The sequence below is a fragment of the Halyomorpha halys genome, unplaced genomic scaffold (genome assembly GCF_000696795.3).
Source record: "Halyomorpha halys isolate HHAL.00 unplaced genomic scaffold, Hhal_1.1 Scaffold321.1, whole genome shotgun sequence".
Classification (NCBI taxonomy): Eukaryota; Metazoa; Arthropoda; class Insecta; order Hemiptera; family Pentatomidae; genus Halyomorpha; species Halyomorpha halys.
In genome coordinates, this window is record NW_027115809.1 from 345,608 (window position 1) to 368,280 (window position 22,673).

At 32.4% G+C, this 22,673-nt stretch overlaps 1 protein-coding gene across 1 annotated transcript in view; it reads right to left on the reverse strand.

Annotated features, from left to right (window-relative positions):
- LOC106681246 (scavenger receptor class B member 1) overlaps positions 1–22,673 on the reverse strand; it is a 73,726-nt gene that overhangs the window by 13,113 nt on the left and 37,940 nt on the right. Inside the window, exon 2 of the mRNA XM_014421472.2 lies at positions 10,768–10,859. Within this exon, the coding sequence (XP_014276958.1) occupies positions 10,768–10,859 (92 nt within the window). The remainder of the gene's footprint in view (positions 1–10,767; positions 10,860–22,673) is intronic.

Below are 22,673 nucleotides of genomic sequence, written 5' to 3' on the forward strand. Positions count from 1 at the left end.
TAGGATTCTAGTTGGAGAACTTAGTAGTTTTCCCATAATTCTTTTCAAAACAGAAGTGGCTTTTTTTTTCTCTATTCTTTCTGTTAATGGAATATCCTGAGATTGAGGTCTTATCTTCAGTTTTTTTAATATCATCTGTATAAGTTATATAATCATATAAAAAGAATCAGCTTTCTTATCTGTTTCATTTTTACGCTTTATTAATTGAATCTATGAAAAATGTTTACTACTGTTCCCTACAAAACAGTGTTGCTAATAATTCCAACAAAAATTACCGGCTGATGTACTTGAATCTACCCGTATTCCCCGAGAAACACTTGCTACCCATTTTCGGGTATTAGTTAAAGCATATCCTTTTTAAAGATATGCAGTCTCAGGGCGTGAAGGCTCCTCTCTGAATCCGTCTCTGATCTGAGTCATGTGAGTTTATGGATGGGCCCAAGATAATGCGCGGTAAATACAAATAAAGGTGGGACGATTGGCAGGCAACTTATTATTAGATTACTTACTACTAAATTACTATTCCTTGATAGAAGCCCTGAGATAGCAAGATGAGTAGGTTCAATCGGATCCACCGGGGGTGGAAAGTTTCATCTGACGTCCTCAGAAATTTCTGTTTAGACAAATAATGATATATTATCAACTTATCATTAACCAATTGGTACAATGACGTTCGCTTAAACCTGCTAACGTCCTAAGACCGAAATTATTAAATTTTTCTGGCTATACGAAATTCCAGGCGAAATCAAAGAGTATTGCCAACATTTAAAAGATTCGCCATTAGTTTTTTGGACGTGTCGAAAAACGGGGCTGGCCTAGGAAATACGGGCAACGTTGATTAAGACTAACCTTGCAATACTCGAGCATATATAATATACATTTTTTTGGTTTATCCTCCGCCTGGTCATTCCTGATATACGGGATAGAGGAATATCCGCAGATTACCACTAAATTCTAACGATCGTAGGGTGGGGAGGGGTTATGTTTTAATTTCGCAAGGAAATAAAACTCGACCCGCCGTTGGCAGGATTCGATTTGGCACCGCTCCAGTAACGAGGTTGCTAAGCCATTAGCTATATTATTTCTAACTACCTTAGCAACATGAGTTAAAAATGCGTTATAAACAAAATAATGGTTTATAAACTAAACAATTCTCCTCTCCCATCCTCTGCGTAGGCTGCCACCACTGCTTCCTTATGTTCCAGGGACACAATCGACGCCGTGAAGATTATAAAGAGCAACGGCCCCAGTACTGATCCCTGAGGTACTCCACAGTTTGTGGGGGCTGGAGGTGAGAGGTCTTCACCAACTCGTACTACGAATGTTCTGCCAGTTAGGTAGTTTCTAAGCAGTCGGCAGAGAGTGGCAGGAAACTGGTATTTCTCTAGCCTATGGAGTAGGAGCAGGTGTGTATCATTATTATTACAATGATTGTTAAATTATGTACTTTACAGGCTTACTCTTTTTTTACGGGAGTTGGCCAGTAAATAAAGAAATTATTATTATTATTACATTGTAATAATGGGGTGGCTAAGAGAAAACATGGTTAGATTAGCTTAGTAAATTTTAATTTAGGGCCATTGAAGATTGCAAATATTGATGAGTTGATGCAATTGTATGAAGGTTATGGTCCAGTTGGGTAAGAAAGAAGATTTAGAATAAACTCAGTGATTTAGATGGTAAGGCGGCATGTTCTCTCTCAATATTCTCCTCTCTCCTTCTGTTCTTCCATCCCTAGGCAGAAAACCACTTCTTAATGTCAATGCTCGCATGATTACATTGAATTCAAGAGAAGAAAAAATTATTTGTCTCGTCTGCTTCTTCGCTGGAGAGCTACTTTTTTTTTTTATTGGTCACAAAGGGCGCTAATGATGCTTATATTATGGAGACCATCTTTTATTTATATCGTTCCTTTTTTATCTTTCCTTTTTTTAAACAGAACAAAAATCTATTAAAAGAAATTAGTTTACGTACTTCTAGGTACAGCTAAATTTTAAGCTATTTTTACTTGACTATAAACAACTCTTGGACTCTCTCAATCTCTTTACCTGTATACTTTCTGCTTATTTTTGTCTACAGTAACAGTTCTTGTCTTTTGTATTTATTCATCAGCTTTTATCATTTACTCACCAAGTTAGTATCAGTTACTCTACATCCCAAGAGTTGAAAATATGTATGAGAATTGAGTTGGTGTCAGAGACGTGCATTTCGGTAGTCTTTACTTTTTCCTCTCACCTCCGCCATTTTTTTTTTGTTTCGCGGAGGTAAGCATTAATGAACCAATCAATTCACTTTTTATTAGTTTTCCAAACAAAAATAAGTTTATTAAATACGACCGTCGTGACGAATACTGTTGCGCTTTTTTTTTTGTCACCTCGTTTAAATGTTCTGCTAAATTTAAGCCCCTGCTAAAATATGGTTATAAAATATTTTTAAAATGTGACATCCATCAAAAAGATTTTTTGAGGGGCAGTTTGCGCTAGACGCCCTCTTTCTGGGCTCTTTGTGAATCTTATGTATACTGATGTAACCCTTTTCATTACATTTCTATGTGTTAGATTATAACCGAAAAATGCTACTCCAGTCAAAAATATTGATTAGCTTGTTAGTATAAATGAACTAATAGAATTACCCAATCTGTATTTTAAAGATGGCTGTTCTTCCTATCTGGTTTGATAAGGCCTGCAAAGAAACTAAAAGAGCCGACGATGAAATTTTCAATTGATAATATTAGTCTTTTGTTCGACAACTACTAAATAAGCAGAAGTTTGTACACGGTGAAATATAATTTATAATTTACTTTAATTTTCTCTTTTCAAATAATTTAAAAATCCCTAAATTCTAATTTTAAACTTTAATGAATCGAAAAATCAGCGTTCCTCTGATCTAGTTTCTATATATATTTTTTTTTTTCCTCGGAGTATTTTTCTTTAAAACATGATAAGCAGAAGTTAGTACACGTTGAAATATAATTTATAATTTACTTTAATTTTCTCTTTTCAAATAATTTAAAAATCCCTAAATTCTAATTTTAAACTTTAATGAATCGAAAAATCAGCGTTCCTCTGATCTAGTTTCTATATATATTTTTTTTTTTCCTCGGAGTATTTTTCTTTAAAACATGATAAGCAGAAGTTAGTACACGTTGAAATATAATTTATAATTTACTTTAATTTTCTCTTTTCAAATAATTTAAAAATCCCTAAATTCTAATTTTAAACTTAAATGAATCGAAAAATCAGCGTTCCTCTGATCGAGTTCCTATTTTTTTTGTCCTCGGAGTATTTTTCTTTAAAACATAATAAATAAACTTCAAATTAACTTTAAATAATGGTGACGGTGTTTGTGATACATAAAATTAAGTATATATTAAGATGATAGTAAATTATAATTTTGCTTATTGATATCTGTTTTCTGTTTCTTCAAGATAGCGTCCTTGGGTCAATCAAAACGGTTTATACAGCTGAAATCCCAACGCATGTTATAAACTCTAAAAGTAGCACTACAACACAATTTTTGAGTTCGGTGCTCGGTAAGGTAGTACCGTTTCTAGGCCGACGTTTGTGCACGAAGCTGATTTTGTTGGTACCATGCCCAACCGGCCACGTTTTCCTTCTGATTATGGATATTCACTTTATTAAGTCTTGAGTTTGCTCCAGCAAGATCTCCCGTCACCGGCCAGACTTGAACCTAGGCAGGAGATTGTAGCGCAGTGCCTAACTCCCTGACATACCCCGCTCTCTTTCCTCCCCCTCCAGTTATAATGATAATTTAGCTAAAGTATTCATAATGATAAATAATAACACGTATAAAATTTATTTTTGTTGTTAATAATACAAAAAACAGTTAGATATGGTAATTAAACTAATATAGAAAAACACGTACCCAATATAATTTCAATATAAGCAAATGTTTAATTCAATATATTTAAACCTAGATAAAAGAATAAATGATAATGTCGGAAGAAGATTTTTTTTAATTATAAGTATTTGTGTAACCAAGAAGTAATGCACTGTTTGTTGTAAGGATCCGATAAGATAGCAAAGAAGAAGTATACATCATTAAGGTCTGTTTTGAAGAATTAAAGTGTTTAAGATAAAGTAACAACAGGATTTACGTCAGATTGGGGTGAAGCTGTTTTCATTATATAATCGAACATTTACAGACAATTTCTACTTTGCATATGATAAATAAGAACTGCAAATGAATTTCTAGACATAATATACTTTTTTTAGGTGATTTAGGATGAAAAACTAATGGTACGGTATTTTAACCGACTATGCCATAACACTAGAATGATGAGGTATGTAATAGTTGAAATTACGCAATGGATTTTCTTCAAACCATTGAAACTATTTGGGCTCGGAATACCTAATTGCAACGAAAATTAGGTAAAATTAAGCTTTGGGTGCGTAAGATGTGCAGTGGAGGATAAGTATTATCACGCAGCAAAATAACATCTTTGATGGAATACGGCGTATTTTTGTCCGAAAAGCTTTCTTCCCTTGATACAAGGTGTTATCTGTTCGTGCAGGAATTCCAGCAAGAGCTTTTGGATTAAAAAAAATACACGGTTATCAGAACTTACCCAGCAGATAAACGTGTTTTGGCTTCCCTCTCCAATTCTCAGTCATTCTTTGCTTGCCTGCTTGTTCTCTGTCTTATGTCTCCCTTTATTTTGACACTGTCTCTGCTATTCTACCCAAGATGGGCTGTTTGTGGCCGAGCTTAAACTAACTCATGACTGCAGCGGTGCTGGTTCAAATCCGGCCTGAGGGATGATTTTTGTTTCTATGGTGGTCTCACTGAATGAAACATCGACTCCCCTCCCCCACCTATGATTAGAATAAGTTCGTTACCCCTAGATAACCCCCCCCCCCCCTCTCTCTCTCTCTCTCTCTCTCTCTCTCTCTCTCTCTCTCTCTCTCTCTCTCTCTCTCTCTCTCTCTCCCCCCCCCGATGTTAGAAACGAACCCCTCACCCTGATTCTTAAAAGCGTTAGGTGTAATACATGTCAACATTAAGAAAGCTCATTTCACTTTTGCTTGAAACCAAACTTAAATTAAATTAATGTATTTCCTGAAGTGTCTCAAGTTTCATTCAGAAGTTGAAGTTACCCGACAACTTTAAATCGGAGGAAAGACATAAGGTTTCAAAGGGTGTATTTGTGCGTGTTTTAGAAAATCAAATTGTGCTCAGTTTTAGATTGTTACAAAAGAAGACGAAAGGATAGATAAATATACTTCATTAATATAAAAAAGAGAATATATAAACTTTAGGACTTTCTATGTACAACTACTATCTACATACTACTATATACCACTTGTCTCCGACAACTCTGACTACTGATATCCAGAATGATGAATCTTATCTATAGCATACGATTTTATTTAGATGTCATATGAAGTTGGGGATAGAAACTTGTTGGAGGGTCCAATTGGGGTAGTGTCGATTGAGGAGGGGTATTAATGGAGAGAGGATGGAAGGAGGTGGTGGGCCCAACACATTTCACAATGGGAAGGACTTGACCGCCCAAAATCGGCGAGCCACCAGAAGAAGATAAAGCTGACCCAGACTGAGACCAGGAGGGCTGGACCAGCCTGGTAACTGCAGGAGGCACACAGACGGATGCGTACTAGAAGGGCCTACCGAACAGATGAAGATCATTGGGAGCAGTGGCATGCGCAATCCCAGCGTGCACTACCCCACTGCTCCCGCACCCCGTATGCCAAAAATGGCTAGGGAGGGGGAATAAAAGGAAAAAAAAAAGGATGGATGTTTCTAGGAATTTTGAATAGATAGAGCCCAGAGGGGTAGGCCGTAGCTCAAGTGGTTGAGGCGCAAGTCTTTACAACCTGGGAACTGCGACGACGCCGATTCGAATCCGGCCTGGGGTCGACTTTTTTCATATTTGAGGCTGTCCCACAAAATGAAAACTTGACCCCCCATTATGGTTAGAATAGATTGGTTACTGTGACAGCTTCCTATACTGGAGCGCGTGACGCAAACAGTACCTAGTTTTAAATATGGAAATTAACAGCTTCGACATACGGTGTGATAAAATGGTTAGTGCTGCCATAGTAAGGGTTGTTAAAAAGAAGAGAAATCGTGAAACCTTGAATCATTTTTTATCCCATAAGGTCTGAGTTGGATATTCTCTCGTAAAAGTTACGCTTTTATTGTTTTCTGTTTGTGATTTCAACATTTAAACATCCATAATGTTGACTGACATACAACCACCTCGACTCAGATCATTCGTACTTAAAACGAACGGGAAAAATGTATAAATAGATTCTTTATTATTTTGTTTTATTTTGTCAACATTTACGTGCTCCTGGCGTAAAGCATAAAAATTAAATTGATTGGTCTAATATCCAGATGGTGTCGTTTCCTCCAGTCAATTTTCTTTCATTATCTTGTTACTAAGCAACGAATATGAATAAATTGTACTCCGAAATATAATATAATATTACCCAAGTATTGTAATCATTTCCATATATGTACATTAAGCAAACAAATATTTTCATTAATAAACATCAGTGTACTGATGTTAATTTTTTTTTTCGCCTTGCGACGGAGGTGAATAAACTGAATCCTGTCTCTGTAAAAACTGTATTGTTGAAATTTATTTTGTAGCAATCCCACGAATTGAATTGCGACGTTCTCTCTACATATTATGTTGTTAACCCGCAGCATAACCTCAAAACCTAGTTGGAGTCCGTAAGGACATTAAACCTATAAACAACAACAACCAGAACCCATGTCAGCTGAGATATAAATAGAAAATTATTTACTTGAAAATAAACAGTCTATCACTGGTTTCATGTATGAACAGTGAACTGCGAAAACATGGGACTAAGATAACATTGTTTTCATTGCCATCATTATTCGCTTTATTCGGTCCTTGACCTTAGAATAATTTACTTATTTTTCAATAAATTATTCAAAGTATTTAACGAACAGTTGGTATATAAAACTATCTGTATGGATATGTATATAAAGCTTTGACAAACTCAAAGGTTCAATACCGATATCATCACTCTGTTAAAACAGCCCACTTTAACACAATCCTTCTTATCTACGCATCGTTCTACACTCCAGACGTTTTAGCGGCAAATATGGACAACGTTTACAAATTTAATTATCATAATTCAAAAAAGACGAAAATTTATGATTTCAGACATATATAATACCTTCCAAGTGCATTATTTTGCTTCTTAAGTGATATCATTACTTATCGTTAAAAGTTTCATGTTGTAGAGTGTTGCTCACCAGTGGTATTAAAAGGCGCAAATGAACTGGAAAGAAAGTAAAAGATTTGCACCTCACGATTTTTGGGCGCAAAGTTCAGTCTGAAAAAAATCATAGGTCACCAGGAATTTTTCTTTCTCCTTCTGTTTATTCCGCTTTCTCCCGAATATTAATTTTCTCCGCTAAATTAAATATATTAAATTTTCTTCTCAGAGTATAAATTTAAGTGTAATCTCTGAGTTGTTTCTTGGGAAGGAAAGAAGTTACGAAGAAGGTCAAAAAATAGTATATAAGACAATGTTTATTATCTTATTCACCTATATAAGCGTGTCCTGGACTACTACCTCAAGATATAAAAGGCAAATACTAGCGTTGGAAATGAGGTCCCTGAGGGAGATAGTGGGGAAAATGCGAAGGGACAAGTCAGGAATACCACAATAAGAAGTAACCTGAAAATGAAACCGACCAAACATATTATAGAAGAAAATATATAACGGTGCTTTGATCATGTGAAAATAATACAGGAGGAATAAATGGCCTAAATAATGTATGAAACGAGAGCCGATGGAAGAAGGGTAAGAGGAAGGCTGAAATTGGGATGGTGCTGTCAAAGAAGCATTAGGCAAGGGAGGAATTGAATGAGGCGCAGCCAGCTGGTATAGGACAGGGATTGTGGATCCGGCTCAATAAGTAAGTTCCTCACGCTGCTTTGCGGTGGGTAAGGTAGGACCCAAGAAGAAAAAGATGTATGTAATCAGCAATTAATAACTCCATTTCATTCATACGATGACTTTATAAGCAAAATAACAAGAACATGAATCCTTGTATAACTCCTTTAATAACACTAGTTTTCGATATATTATTGTAACGATGACTTCCGATTATCACTGTGTAATTATCACTGATTGCATGGAAATTATTTTATTCTGTTTCAAAAACATTTTTTTCCTCATTTTATTTTATTTACTATTCAACTATTATACTATTCGTATTTCATATATATTTTGAAAAAACGCATCGTCTTCATTTTTCCCCCAGTAAACTTATGAGGATTTAAACAAATATTAATTTGTTTTAGATTATAATAAAAAAATTTCATAGTAAAATTAATATACGAAAATAAGCCGATAACTGTTTTTATCTCTGAGGACGGTAATATACTCTCTTATCACAATTTAAATCTCTTCACTTTCCTGTAAAGTAAACGAGTACATGGTTTCTTTTTTTTTTTCTTTTTTTTTTTTTTTTTTTAAGGAACTGTACCTAGAGAAAGTATTTTATTAATAAAACAGAATTCTTAAAGGAATGTTTGTATATATCGTTGCTTAAACGAGATACCCCGCTCATTAGAGATACCACGTATCACCAGAAAAAAAATATATATATACCATTTAAGAAAAGTAAAAACTTATATTTAATAGAAATAAACTTATATTTCTCTAGAAAAAAATCCTTGAAATCCGAAAAAAAACTAAGAGGTTTCCTACAAAACGATGGTTGTAACGAAATGGCTAAATAGCAATGGGTTGATTTTTTTAAGTATTAAAATTGTATTGCTGATTTTTTTTACGTGATATCATAGCTTGAGCGAAGATATTAAGTTACGGTAAAAAATTTTATAATTATTCCTCCACCCAAAATTATAGGTCTAATTTAAATTTAAGACAATTATTTTTTTTTTTTTGGGGGGGGGGGGAATCACGTAATCCTATTTTGATAAATTATTTTCAACGATGAGTCTTTTTAATCGACCAAGAAAAAAAAAAGTAATTGCTCCTCAAAAGTTCAGATTTTACGTTTCATGCTAAGAAAGTTCATACGTAGTTCGCGGCATTTCTTCGAAACTACTCAGCTTTTTTTTTTTTATGTATAACTTCCTTACTATTATTCTACAAATCAACAAAAGAAAAATTCTACGGGAGTAAATTGATTTCGTAACGCGAGATGAAACGGGAGGTAACGCTAGTCATTTATGGTAAGTAAATTATAGGAGAGAAGGAAATTACAGTAGTTTAACAATCCCTGATGTGTCGGTTCTATTGAGTGATCTCCTTAAAGCTTTTACTCTCCTATTACAATGAAAAAAGAATCTTGCTAGAATTGACTTAATTGAAATTACTTCTGCTCCAATTATTATTATTATTATTCGAATTATTCTTTTCTCCACTTTTATTCATTTTCCTTACCCGCGTTATTAGTTATGTTCACTATATTATTATTGTTGTTTTGAAAAAAAAAATTGTTTTTTCTTCTATTCATTTTTGTTAAACTTTACTTATATTTTGCATCTTTATCAATTATTATGGTTAGATATATTTTCTTTCTCTCAATTTTCTTTTTCTTTCCATATTTCAATTTTTAAATTATTAATAACTAATGTATCCATACTTCTTTGCATTATATAACTTCATTTTTGTTTTATTTCCTTAATTATGTTATTTTACCCACTTTTTCAATTACCATTTTATTAATTCTATTCTGTAAAATTATTCATTTTATGTCATTCTGTCATTCTGTTTATATATTCTTTTTTATTTTCTATACTTATTGTGGTTGTTATCTTGTTCTGTTCTTAGCCCCGAAGAAGGCTAGAAACTAGCTGAAACGTTGGCACAACTAAATAGGTTACACCAACTTATTTTTGTTTCATTTTGACCGCACCCCCAACCATCTTCTCCTCGTACGTCATCCACGGTCAACTATCTCTCATAATTATTATTATTATTATTATTATTATTATTATTATTATTGTTATTATTATTATCCAAGAACTAATATTTTCCTGCCTTAAGCTATAAGAGGGAACGGTAATAGCTCCTCTTTGGAATGAACTGTAATTTAAAATTGTATCTTAATACTAAAAACTGGAAAAGATAACGAGTTTTTGAACATTTGAATTAAAATATCTTCAAAAAAAAATAAAAAATCATAGCTGCATACTATAACTGAGGGAAATGTACAGTATTTCGTGCTCTTTATGATGAGCTATAATTCAAAATTGTATCACGATGTTACTCCGAGTTAAAGAGGCGATAAGTGAAAAATTTCCAAAAATCACATTGTTAGCGTAATTATTTAAATAGTTACACGTTTGAACTTTTATTGTTATAAGGTAAAAACGTAAGGCATAACCATTTTTGTTTGTCTAATAATGTTTTCATCCTAACCACTTTCATATTGGTTGTTATTTTGTTTTCTTAGTTCTCAGGATCCAATAGTTGAAACTATTAAATGTTGGTCGATTTTATTTTCAATGTAGAATCTCCAAACTTATTTTTATCAAAAATCAGTATGTCCACACCATACATTCTCATTATAAGTCGAAAGCTTGAAAGAAGAAAACCAGAATTTCAATATTTTACCCCGTATGGGCGAGTCCGCCTTTTTTACAATATTATTTTAATGTTTATATTTATTGCACATTATTTACAACGTCGAATGATATAATTTTAAAACTCTATAAAATTTAATACTATAATTTAGGAATGTATTCTTTAATAATATGTATCTACTTACATTAATTATTTCGTCGTAATATATTTCTGTGAACCACATCAGACAAGCTCCACTGAAGCTTCCAATGAATAGAAGCGATAGTAACGTACAAACTGAAAAAAAGAAGAAAAGGTTTACCAAATTGATTATTTATTTATTTAATCTATTTTCCGGTTTCTTAGACTTCTATAAATTTATGAAAATTTAAATCAATGACAATATTGTAGCACCTTATTTTTAAAAGAAATATATATTTCAAAGTAGTTTATCAAAGGAAGGTAAAGTTTATCAGAGCTATTTCCGTACTCGATGACGTTCAAACGTGATAAAATAGGCATATTTACATGTAATTATTTGTGTTCCCTCCTTTCAACCAAAAGTAACATTGAAGAAATGTATTCACTATTCGAAAAGTAAGGTTGATGTTTACGTAGTAGGGTAGATATTTCTTATTCTCAAATCATCCAAAGTGATAGACTGTTCAAAATCTACCATCTTGACCTCTCACTCCATCAGTGCTACATCTTTAGATCAGTTAATAAACAGAAATACACAAGTTTGGGTGCTCCTTAAAAAATAAAATTGATGTCAATCTATCTCTAGGTGCGAGGTATCACACAACTGATGGGAATAAACCATGGGATGAATCGGCAAAATGTGCACTAAGCCAAAAAGACCACCAGCGAGCTAAACAGGGTGCAAAGTTTACATAAATATCCACAAGCTGAGATCTCATTTCATGGCATCAAAAAGCCATGTCAAAATCGCACCCAGTCCTCTGAAATTCAATATTTGGAAATTTTCCCAATCACCTCATGTTATCGAATTGTATCCTTCTAGGAGGGTTGTAGTATCCAGAGTTTGGAATGCAATTAAAGGGTTGTTATTAACTGCAAACACACATGTATCATATGCATACGTGGTGAGGATAGTGTCAGGATTAGTTAGGATGTCAACTAGACTGTGTGTTGTAGAGAACAGGGAAGAGTAGGGACCATTGTGGTTTACAATGTGGAAAATATTACATGAAAAGGGTGAGTTAAAATGATTACCCAGGTTTATTGGATAGCATCTCTTGGATTAGAAGGAATAAGGAAATGGGATTAGGATGCCAGAACCCGCATGGGAAGTGTCTGGGTGGTCTAATCTATAAGTTATGTAGTTAATGCGCCTGTGTAAAATTATGTCCTTTGTATCAAATGAGTTGAAGTTAGTAGGGCTAAGTGTTCATCATGTAGGAATAAGTCGAGTTCATCACTGTGATTTTATAGACCATTGACATTCCATGACACGACAGCTAGCGGTTTTGTGCTCATCGTGAGAAATTAAACGGGATTTCGGAAAGGATTCTTGTAAGAAGATTAATAAGGATTTTGATGGTCTCTTAATGATCTTTTAGGAAGGATGTAAAGATGAAAGTTATATCCATTGGATTTTGGTATTGAGGATATTCATCAGGAACTGGTGATGGATAGTTTGTGTTACTAGCAATGCTGGGTGGAGACTGGGCACCTAATGATATGTGCTGAGCTGGGTTATGAGGAACTGTTGGTTTTCAATGGTAGTTGGGACGAGGAGTTTGTCGGAGCAGCAGGACAAGATGAAACTGGGTGTGGATGTGGTGGTAATAATTTTACCCGTAAGGGTAGATGACCGCGAGGATTTTGATGAGGTGGAAGTTGAGGCTGAGGATGTGTCATCAGGGGCTTGAGTTGAGAAGTCTGAGGCGCCTGACGTCGAGGCTGATTATTCTTGATAATCTCGGAGCATGTCCGGTTAGAGTTTTGAAATAGATCCAGGATTTTGATTGCTGAGTTTGGGTATTAGAACCCTCGAAGAATGGTGTTGAAATTGGGGGATACAAATAAATCTACATCAAATCACCTTTACCTTTCGTCAGGGCAGTCGGTAGTGCCCTACAATAACCTTTAATAGTATTGCTCTTACCCTTGTAGAACAGATCCGCTAACTTGGACTACATCTGGACTAACGACTGACTTGGAATATTCACTCAAGACTGAAAAGTTAATTCAAGTTGTTCAAAATCTACTATAATGCTATTTGATATAACTCATTATAATACCCTTTATAGTAATCCTCTTTTTTTCAATTTAATAATATCCCCTTGTAAACAAATAATATTGGGACAGAGGGAGAAGATCAACTAAACAATCAAAAGCCAAAGAGCAATGTTAATGAACCAGTAGACTCCTTGGACAAAAACAGTTAATGTTGCAAGATAAGGTGATATTAACCAGTAGCTTATCTTGGTTTGGGTTCTGCTACCGTTTAGATACCTACTAATGTAAAAAGTTGGAAATATTTTATATATCCACTTCGGTTTGACGTTTTATCCATTATTTATATTTTCTCTTGCTTAATTGATTTGATATTTTTTCTTGTGTAATTAACGCCAGCTTTTTTTATTAATTTGCTTCCTTACGGTTAAAAACGATAAGATTGAGTTATCGATAAACTATGGATAATTTACATTAATGTATAAAGGATTTGTTGTAATTTCAACTGCCTGTTACATGGGATATAGACTTGAGAATTATAACCTCGAACTACGAACCAGGTGGACGGAGCAACAACCCTAAGCTGGCGTAGGTAGTTGTCCGTAATCCTTGTTACAACTTCATGCTTTGTAATAAGTTTGAAGTCAATTTCAGATTTTAAGTAAGGGGAGCCTCCCTTTGAATCCATCAGTGGTCTGAACAATTATTTTAGGGGCCAGCACGTCATCAATTGATTACAAAAAGTAAATATTAGGGTTGATAATTAGATTCCGAGACCTGATTTCCCTCATCGTTACTTAGAAGTCATAATAAGATACCGATGATGCAATGCTCCTTAAATAATACTTTATCAATACCCCGTTCATTATGTAATTATATAAATCCAGCTTATTATCCGATCTATATTTAATAAATTATAACAGATTAAAAAAAAATTATAAACTCGATTTGTACTAAAACGTAAATAATTTTTAGATAATAGATAAGGATTTTAAGATAAAAAAAAAGTTTTTAACGTAATGGGGAAATATATACATAAATTACCAGCGGCAATGAACTGTTTGACTTTTGACAGTATTATTGGGAACAGAAGATAACTTTCAATGCCTTATCAGTCAACATTGTGGTTTGGTTCTCATGAAACAGTTTCTGTGAACCGACCAGATCTTGTTAGAGTTCCGGTTTTTTCGTAGTTTGATTGTGAAAATTTTATTTTATTTTCTTCATACTGAGAATTGTATTTATTATTAGCTGGTTGAGTGTGAATTTATTTTATAATTAGTTGGTTTCCTCCTTCGTGAAAAAGACAAGACCTACAAAACGCGGAAAACGTTTTGATAACTGGTGACTTGGAATAATAATTCACAGGGTTCACTCAGCTCTTAAAGACAATTAAATAAGCCGTGGTGGCCGTGAGCGTTCAAGTAGTCCCTCAGTCAGGACCATTTTATGCCATAGATGGTGGTGGGGGGAGGATGCGGTCAGCAAAAAAAAAACATTAGGGGTCCCTAATGAATGTCCTTTTCTGCACCCTACTCCGAGGATTCCATTCCCTAGTTTATAAGTTGAAAATAGCAGAAAGTGGAGTGAACTGGGACTAATGTATTAACTATTTTAGAAATTGTTTTCTATTGGGTTCTCAGTTCCTGTAACCTTTCTGTAATAGTAACCTTGACTTATTTGTAAGGACAGTATTTCTACTAAGCTTACGGGTAGGAAGCGCTTTCATGGTTTGCATCGCACGGAAGATGTACCCAGCACAACTTGAATGTTTCACTCCAACCAAACCTCGCAGGTTCCGTGAATTATTTTTATGGCCACCATTGTTTTGCTGTGTATTTCTTTTATTTCTATTCCACTTTATTCAAGAGTAAATGTAATAAAAATACTGGCTTGCAAATGAGGGTTTGAAAATCACCTATTACATATTTGGGATGCAATAAACCAATTAAGTACATACTTAATATGGTATTATCCATATGGATAACCGGCACTATCCTCTGAATTACGAATCATAGCTTTCAATGGTTTGAATCCTCTATGATAGGGTTTGACCAATTCTAAATTAGGTGTTTTCCAACACGATTCAGAACTATCAATAACCTGTCAGGCTCACGCCCTTGACGGTTTGCTGATAGTTTTAAATCTCACTTGTAATCATCTCATCCTTTCACACACTGACCAGAAAATTTTGGTAACCAACCTGTGTAGAATTACACAGAACGTTAAACGCAGTTAACAACAAATATAATTTAAAAAATAAATAAATAGAAGTACTCAATTATCAAGGTCTATAGATTGTCAATCTAAGGACGTTGCTTGATAAGTAGAAGAATGAGGTTACTATTTTTAATTTTTCCTGTCGCAAGGTGGAGCTCGCTGTGATTAATTATCAACAACCATGGCAGACCTTATCTGATTGTTTATTAGTCTTAATCCGACAGGAGGGTCTGTGGCCCAAGTTTCAATAATCTCTACTTTTTAGATCAAATTCATAGATTCAATATAATGTATATAACACTGACATTATTTAATTATTAATATGAAATACGTTATATAATGTTTTAAAAAAAAAAAATCAAAAGTAAACATAATAAATTAATTTAAAACATTAAAATGAAAGACAAAGATTCCAATAACTTCCTCAGACCCACCTGTTGCATTGAAGGTTAAATGTGTTTTCCTTTAACGAATTGCATAATTTATTTTATTTCTTTTTTTTTTTTTTTTTTTTATAAAAATAATACAATTTTTTATAAAAACAAATACCTTTTAGGCTAAGAAGTACCCATTCGTACCAAATGTACGGATGGAAGAATAAATAATAAATAAAGACAGAATAATAATAAACGAGAAATATATATATATATATATACATGATAATAGAAAAAATAAATTAAATTAACTAATGGCAAGATAAAACGCCAATAAACTTGAAAAATGACAAGTTTTGATATCCTTATGATCAGTTATTTTAAAGAATATGGTAAGCACTCATATGATTGTAACAGCCTTCCCTAACGCAGCCCCCCCCCTCCCGATATCCCAGGATTAGGCCCAGTTTTATCTTACCTTTAAAGCATTTACTAACAACGATTAGAAGATTATTTTTAAAAAATGTACTCAAATCTTCAAAAAATCAGCGTTGTTTAAGTACAGGAAAATAAGTCATTTTGAATGAATCATTTTCGAACTCTGAACCCAGTAGTACAAGAGGAGAAAAAAGGCAGTTGTTTCACCCCAATTTTTTATTACTTGATTGAAAGCTAGGTATAATTACTAGTCAAAATTGATGTGTCTGCCAAATATAGGTAGGGGGAATAAAAAAATGGCGGCTGTTTCAAAACTTTAAAAATAATTAATTTTTTATTCGGAGCTCTATATCTTTACATCAACCAACAACACTAGAAAATCTAAAAGAGCATCATTTAAAGTAGAGTAAATTTGCTAAAATGTAAGAGACCTAATTTACTTTACTAGTTAATAGATCTATTTACGTTCAATAGTTCTCGAGATATAGCTTTTTAAAAAGCAACATTTCATAAAAATGTTGTATGGAACGTACTGAAATATGAGTAGTTAGTTAATTTATAAGGCAGAACTCACTGGTATAGGCGATAAATTATTTTTGTGAGAAAATATTTTTTGGTCAAAAATCACATCTCGTTTAAATGTGTAAACTAAATTTAAAAGATTTACAACTTAGAACTGTTAAATTGAAGTAGCACAATAGATGATTTTATGATCATAGGAATCAGTTTTCAGTTTCTGATCTCACACTAATTCTCTTAGGCAGCAATCATAATTATACTGTTTTAGATCAGGAAGTATTCATGTACTTGCCGGTTATTTGAACAACTGGGGGCTCTTCTACTAATGATTTGGAAAGTAAATAGTGTGTCGTTGTGATAATATATTTTTAACTCTTCAAAAAAAAAAAAAAGATTGAGAGCTCCATCGTATTTGATTATTGATAAAAAAAATATATAAAGTTGAAGAGTTTATTTGAACGCCCTAATTCCAGGAACTATCATTCCGATTTGAAAATTATTTTTGCGTTGTAGACAGGTCGTCTATTGAGAAAGGATATATGCTTTATAACATCACGTACAATAGCCCAAGAGGAGAAAAAAGGCAGTTATTATTTCACCCCAATTTTTTATTACTTTAATGAAAACTAGGTAGAATTAATAGTCAAAATTGATGAGTCTGCCAAGTATAGGTAGGGGGAATAAAAAATGGCGGTTGTTTCAAACCTATAAAAAAAACTAATTTTTCATTCGGAGCTCTATATCTTAAAAAATAGGAACAACACAAGAAAACCTAAGAGAACTTCATTTAAAGAAGAATAAATTTGCTAAAATATGAGTCCTAATAGAGTTATTTACGTTAAATAGTTTTCGAGATATAACTTTTTAAAAAGCAACATTTCATAAAAATGTTGTATGGGACGTACTAAAAGTTCAGTAGTTAGTGAATTTATTTTCAAAAATTTATATCTCAAAAAACATTTGACGGACAGATGTCTATTAGCACTCACATTAAAGCTATTTTAATGAACTATAAAGTAGTTTATGATGTTTATCTTCGTAGGAGTAATAGTTTACATGAAATTTGCTAAAATAAATTGATTTATAGTTGTTCGGACAAATTTTCTAAAAACTACTACTCCTACGAAGATAAGTGTCATAAACTACTTTATACTAAGTTAAATTTCCTTTATTTTGAGTGTTGGCAGACATATGTGCGTCTTATGGATCTAGAGATATATTGTTTCAAAATTCCAACATTTTATACGAACAACTAGAAGTCAACATTTTGTGAGTTTATTTTGTCAAATATCATAAAAACTATTACTCCTACAAAGATACAGATAATTAACTATTTTTTAGTAAATTTAACTTGCTTTAATTTGAGCGCTGGTAGACATCAGTACGTCCAATGGTTTCTGAAATGAAGTTTTTCATAAATCAAACTTATTGTCCGAACAACTATAAATCAATTTATTTTAGCAAATATCATGAACTACTATTCCTACAAAGGTAAAGGTCATAAACTTGTTTATAGTCCATTAAACTAGCTTTAATTGGAGTGCTAATAGACATCTGTACGTCGCATAGTTCCTGAGATATAGATTTTTCAAAATAAATTAACTAACTACTAATCTTTCAGTAGATTTTTAAGAAATTTTGTTTTTTAAAAAGCTATATCTCGAGAACTATTGGACGTAAATAGCTCTTTTAGGGCTAATATTTCAGCAAATTTACTCTTTTAGATTTTCTAGTGATGTAGGTAGTTTTTAAGATATAGAGCTCCGAATGAAAAATCAATGTTTTTTTAAGGTTTTGAAACAGCCGCCATTTTTTAATCCTATACTTGGCAGGGCCATCGATTTTGACTAGTAATTATTCCTAGTTTTCATTAAAAGTTATCAAAAATTGGGATGAGATAACTGCCTTTTTTTCTTCTCGGCTCTTGTACTATAAGAGAACCCTACAGCAGCGGTTCCGCATCTTTTTCACCACAGCACATTTTTAGAGCTAAAAAAATTTAGTGGCACCCTTGTCGTGAAATACCGCTTAAAAATACCGACACAACTATCCTCAGAGCGGTTGAATATATTGGAAAAGAATAATAAATGTAATAGAAAGTAAATGCTGGAATGCTCTGTACATTTAATATGTTGACTTTAAATTTTTTTGTTTATGTTAATATTTTGGGATGGACAATTGGAGTTCTGGCAATGGTCAGATTCTCCACCACCAAGTTGAGTGTTTGCGGCTTTAGCGCACTTGCTCAGCCTCCACTGCCTAACTACCAGGGATGCGTTGGGATGTTATGAGCTCTGCTCTACCCCTCACACGTGTGGATAGAGTGGGCTCAGGGATCCTCAGATCGATTGTGTAAATATTGCATATAACAGTGTAAATGTGACTAGAGATTATATTATTTATTTTTTTTTTTTTGATTATGTTGATTTTGTTTATCCTTCTGTTTGTATATATTTTAAGAGATATTTTTTTTTTCATTAATTTATTTTTATTCTTATTTTATTCTAGTATGAATGTGATCATTCATCACTATTACCTATTGTCCACAAATGTGTGGCAGATTGTAATATCTATCAATAAATAAAGTCTTTTCATTTTCTTAAAAAAAAAAAAAAAAAAAAAAAAAAAAATCGGGATAATAGCATACCCTTGAGGAACACCACTGGGCACTCACTTTGGGATCTGCTGCCCTACACAATCAGTCGGAATGACAGTAAAACGAGAATTTCCTCTCCTTTTTCTCGGTTCCCTTCCATTTAAAATTTTGAAGGATCTGATTTCTAAATTTTCTCCATAATCTATCTGTCTTAACCTTACAATCTGAACTTCCATCCTCGGTTTTGGGTTTGGTTTGGGGTCCTTTTAGGAACAGAGCAGTGACCATACAATAAGAAGCACGGGTAAGTGGCTGTAATTTTCATCATTACACTTCATATGTGTGTGAGCTAACGTACGTCACCAATTTTTAAATAAAATTATTCTGTGAAAACTTTTAGTAATTTTAGCAAATAAAATCGGAGATTAAGATGCAAAAAAAGTTGCTAAAACTTTATTGTCGTTTAGACAAATTTGTAGTCGTTCCAATCCTGGTACTCGAAAAAAGTCTGCAAGAAATGCGATTGGATATTTTATAGGTTATTATTTTACTGATTGGAGAAGATGGTGGAGGGGGGGGGGATGCGGGCAGCAAAAAACAATATAAATAAACAAAAAATATTTATTTTATTATTTCATTATTTGTACGGCAATAAAGTTTTAACCATTTTTTTGTATCTTGCTCCCAGATTCTATTTGCTGAAATATTACATTTTCATAGAATAATTTTAAATAAAATAGTAAATACAACAATTAATTATTTATAAATAATTTTTTTATTTATGTTGTTCTTTGCTGACCGCACTCCCCGACCATCTTCTCCAATCAGTAATCTACTGTCAACTATCTACACCTCGTTATTATTTTACATGTTATTAGATATTTTAGGGGGTTAATAAAGCTCTTAATAGGTTATTACTATCTCTTATGTTGTAGTATTTAATTGTTAGTATGTTCCCCATTTTTTTTACTGAAACGGATGGAATAAATAAATAAATATTAGATATTTTTTTCCGTGTTTAAAAACAATCGAACAGAAGAGGCTTCCTGTCAAGTTAGTTTTAATTTCTTAATAATTGATCTTTTTGTTTATCCACATAAAGCTTGAATATTGTTCATTTAATTAGATGCTCCTGATCACGAATTCATCACGTGCATGAAACAGGCATGTATAATTCAAATTTAACTCGAGTGAAAATACAAAACACAGCTTGTATTTTTATAAACCACAAATATTAACCTCTGCACTGATTCTACCTTATGACTTCGGTTATGCAACACAAAACAATTATTCATATATAATGTATTTCGGGTCATTTATCTTGCCTAATTTTCAATTGTTAATTTCTCATTCTTGCTTTAGGAACATATAATAAAAAAAGCAAAGCAAAATTAGTCCTGACATCGATGAATATAAAACAGAATTTACATTAATAATAAAATAAACTTTGATTTTAACATAGGTATACATTCTTATTAGTTCACACGCGATTCTTACTATGATTTAATAAATAGTATAATAATTAAAATATCATATTATTAAAACGATATATCACGATTATTATGTTTTACTGTTACTATATTGTTACTACATTTATTTTCTTTATTACCAATAATATTACCTATTATATTGTTATTATTGATACAAAGAATGTTCATGTAGCTCTATCCATAAGAAGTACCTATTCCTTATTACATTTTTTTTACTTTGTTTTGAGTTGACTTTAACTGGTAAAAATGTTTGTTTCAAAATAAGTCGTTAATGATTTTTATATTAATTTTTTTATTTTTAGAATTTTCAACAATAAACCAATAAAATTTGTGGAATTTAATGTTTCATCTAAATTAATTTATTTCACTGTAAAATTAATTATTATAAATACAATTTTTTTTTTAAGAAACCTGACTTTACTAATTTTAGAAGATTAGTTACCGAATAATAATTTATTTGTTTGTTTATGGGGCAACCCCCGTACAAACAGAGTTAGCCTGTGAAATACATGAAATAGATAATCAATTGTAGTAATTTTACAAAAATGATGAGTTACAGATTGTTTATATAAACTAATAACAAACAATATACCCAAGTTGGGCTATCTACATTCGTTAGGGTAAAGAGAGAGAGAGAGAAATACTTTATTTATTTATCTATGCTGCCTAAATACATTAGGTTGCTATCTCACACAGCATACTTATCAATCCGTAATCGGACATATATATATTACACACACATGCTATAATCATAAAAAAAGAGATACAATAATGGGATATAATAAACAATTTTTTTCACCCCTACAGTTACCTTTTACAATCCATTTCGGTCTATACAACCAATACAAATGTTTCATTCATTCCTATTTTTCTTTCTCATTTCTGCTCCTCCAATTTCACCCTTTCACAATTATTCAATTCATCCGATCAACAAATTCGCTCTCCGGAATTCACCCTCGTAGATCCTCTTCAGGGACCCGCTAAACAAATTCAATATTAGACGGTAATGTGAGATCAGACCATCATTCATAGTCACAGCAGTAGATCAGTTTACCAAGAACAAACAAATAGATACATTTTACGAGAATAAGACTAACACATAGATTAAAAGGAAAATATAATTAAAAAAACGGTTACAGGAAACACTTGAATGGATAAATAAGTTTTAAAAAAAACACAAAAAAAAAAACAGTAGTAGTTAGTAGTAGTAAATAGCAGTTCGATAGTAGTTACTGAATATATATTATAAATTATTTATTTTTGACGTGATATTTGTTAAAAAGTTTTATCTCAAAGATAAATGTATCTTTTCATATCTGTGGTTCTTACGAATGAAAAATATCCTCTAAGAGTTATGTAAACGTCTTCCACTTCATTTAGCTATTTGTTTAAATTTTATTACATTTCGACGTTGTGATAAATTGGTTGTCAAATTTCTCTTAATTTGATAAATTGTTCTATTGTTTTCTCATATATTTTATTTTGAAGATTTTAAGAAAAAATAATAGACTGAAAAGGAACTGAACAATTTTGATGTTTAGTAAATGTATAATCAAGTTAGAAAGAATATATTTCAGGGCTGTGTAGATTTAATTACGGTTGTCTTACATTCAGTTTTCACTTTGTCACAATCGTTCTTTAAACGCTTATAACGAACTCAGATATACAGATGTATCGATTATAACGAACATTTCGGACCCGTAATTCTGAGTCTTATCAATTTATTTTTATTAACGTACATAGCACCCACACATCAGATTGTGTGGTCAAATAAACCAATTTGTTACTGTTTGGTAGTAATAATTGATTTTTTTAAAATCCCTTTAAGTTTACATTATAGGTAAATTGATTGGTTTTAACAATTTACTATCAAGACCAAATATACCTGGTCCCTTGGAGGTCGGTATAAACTATATCCACTGTATATTATACTGTACTATCAATACATTGATTGTTATATAAGATATTGATAGATTATACTATCCTTTGTGTCAACATCCAGAAAATTTGGGTTGGCAAAAATGAACATGAATGGAGTCCATTTACAACGACTTTGATTGGATTTGGCCGAGTAATCATCTATAAAAGTATTTTTCAAGAATACATTTGAGAACTAACTACCAATGTTTTATCTAAAAGATTTTAATTTATTATGACCACCTTTTTTATAGTCGTCAGTTTTTTTTGTGAGATTCTATTCTAAAAACATTTTAATAATTTTAGTTCATTTATTAGCTTTTGACCGGGTATGGCATTCCGGATTGCTTTTCAA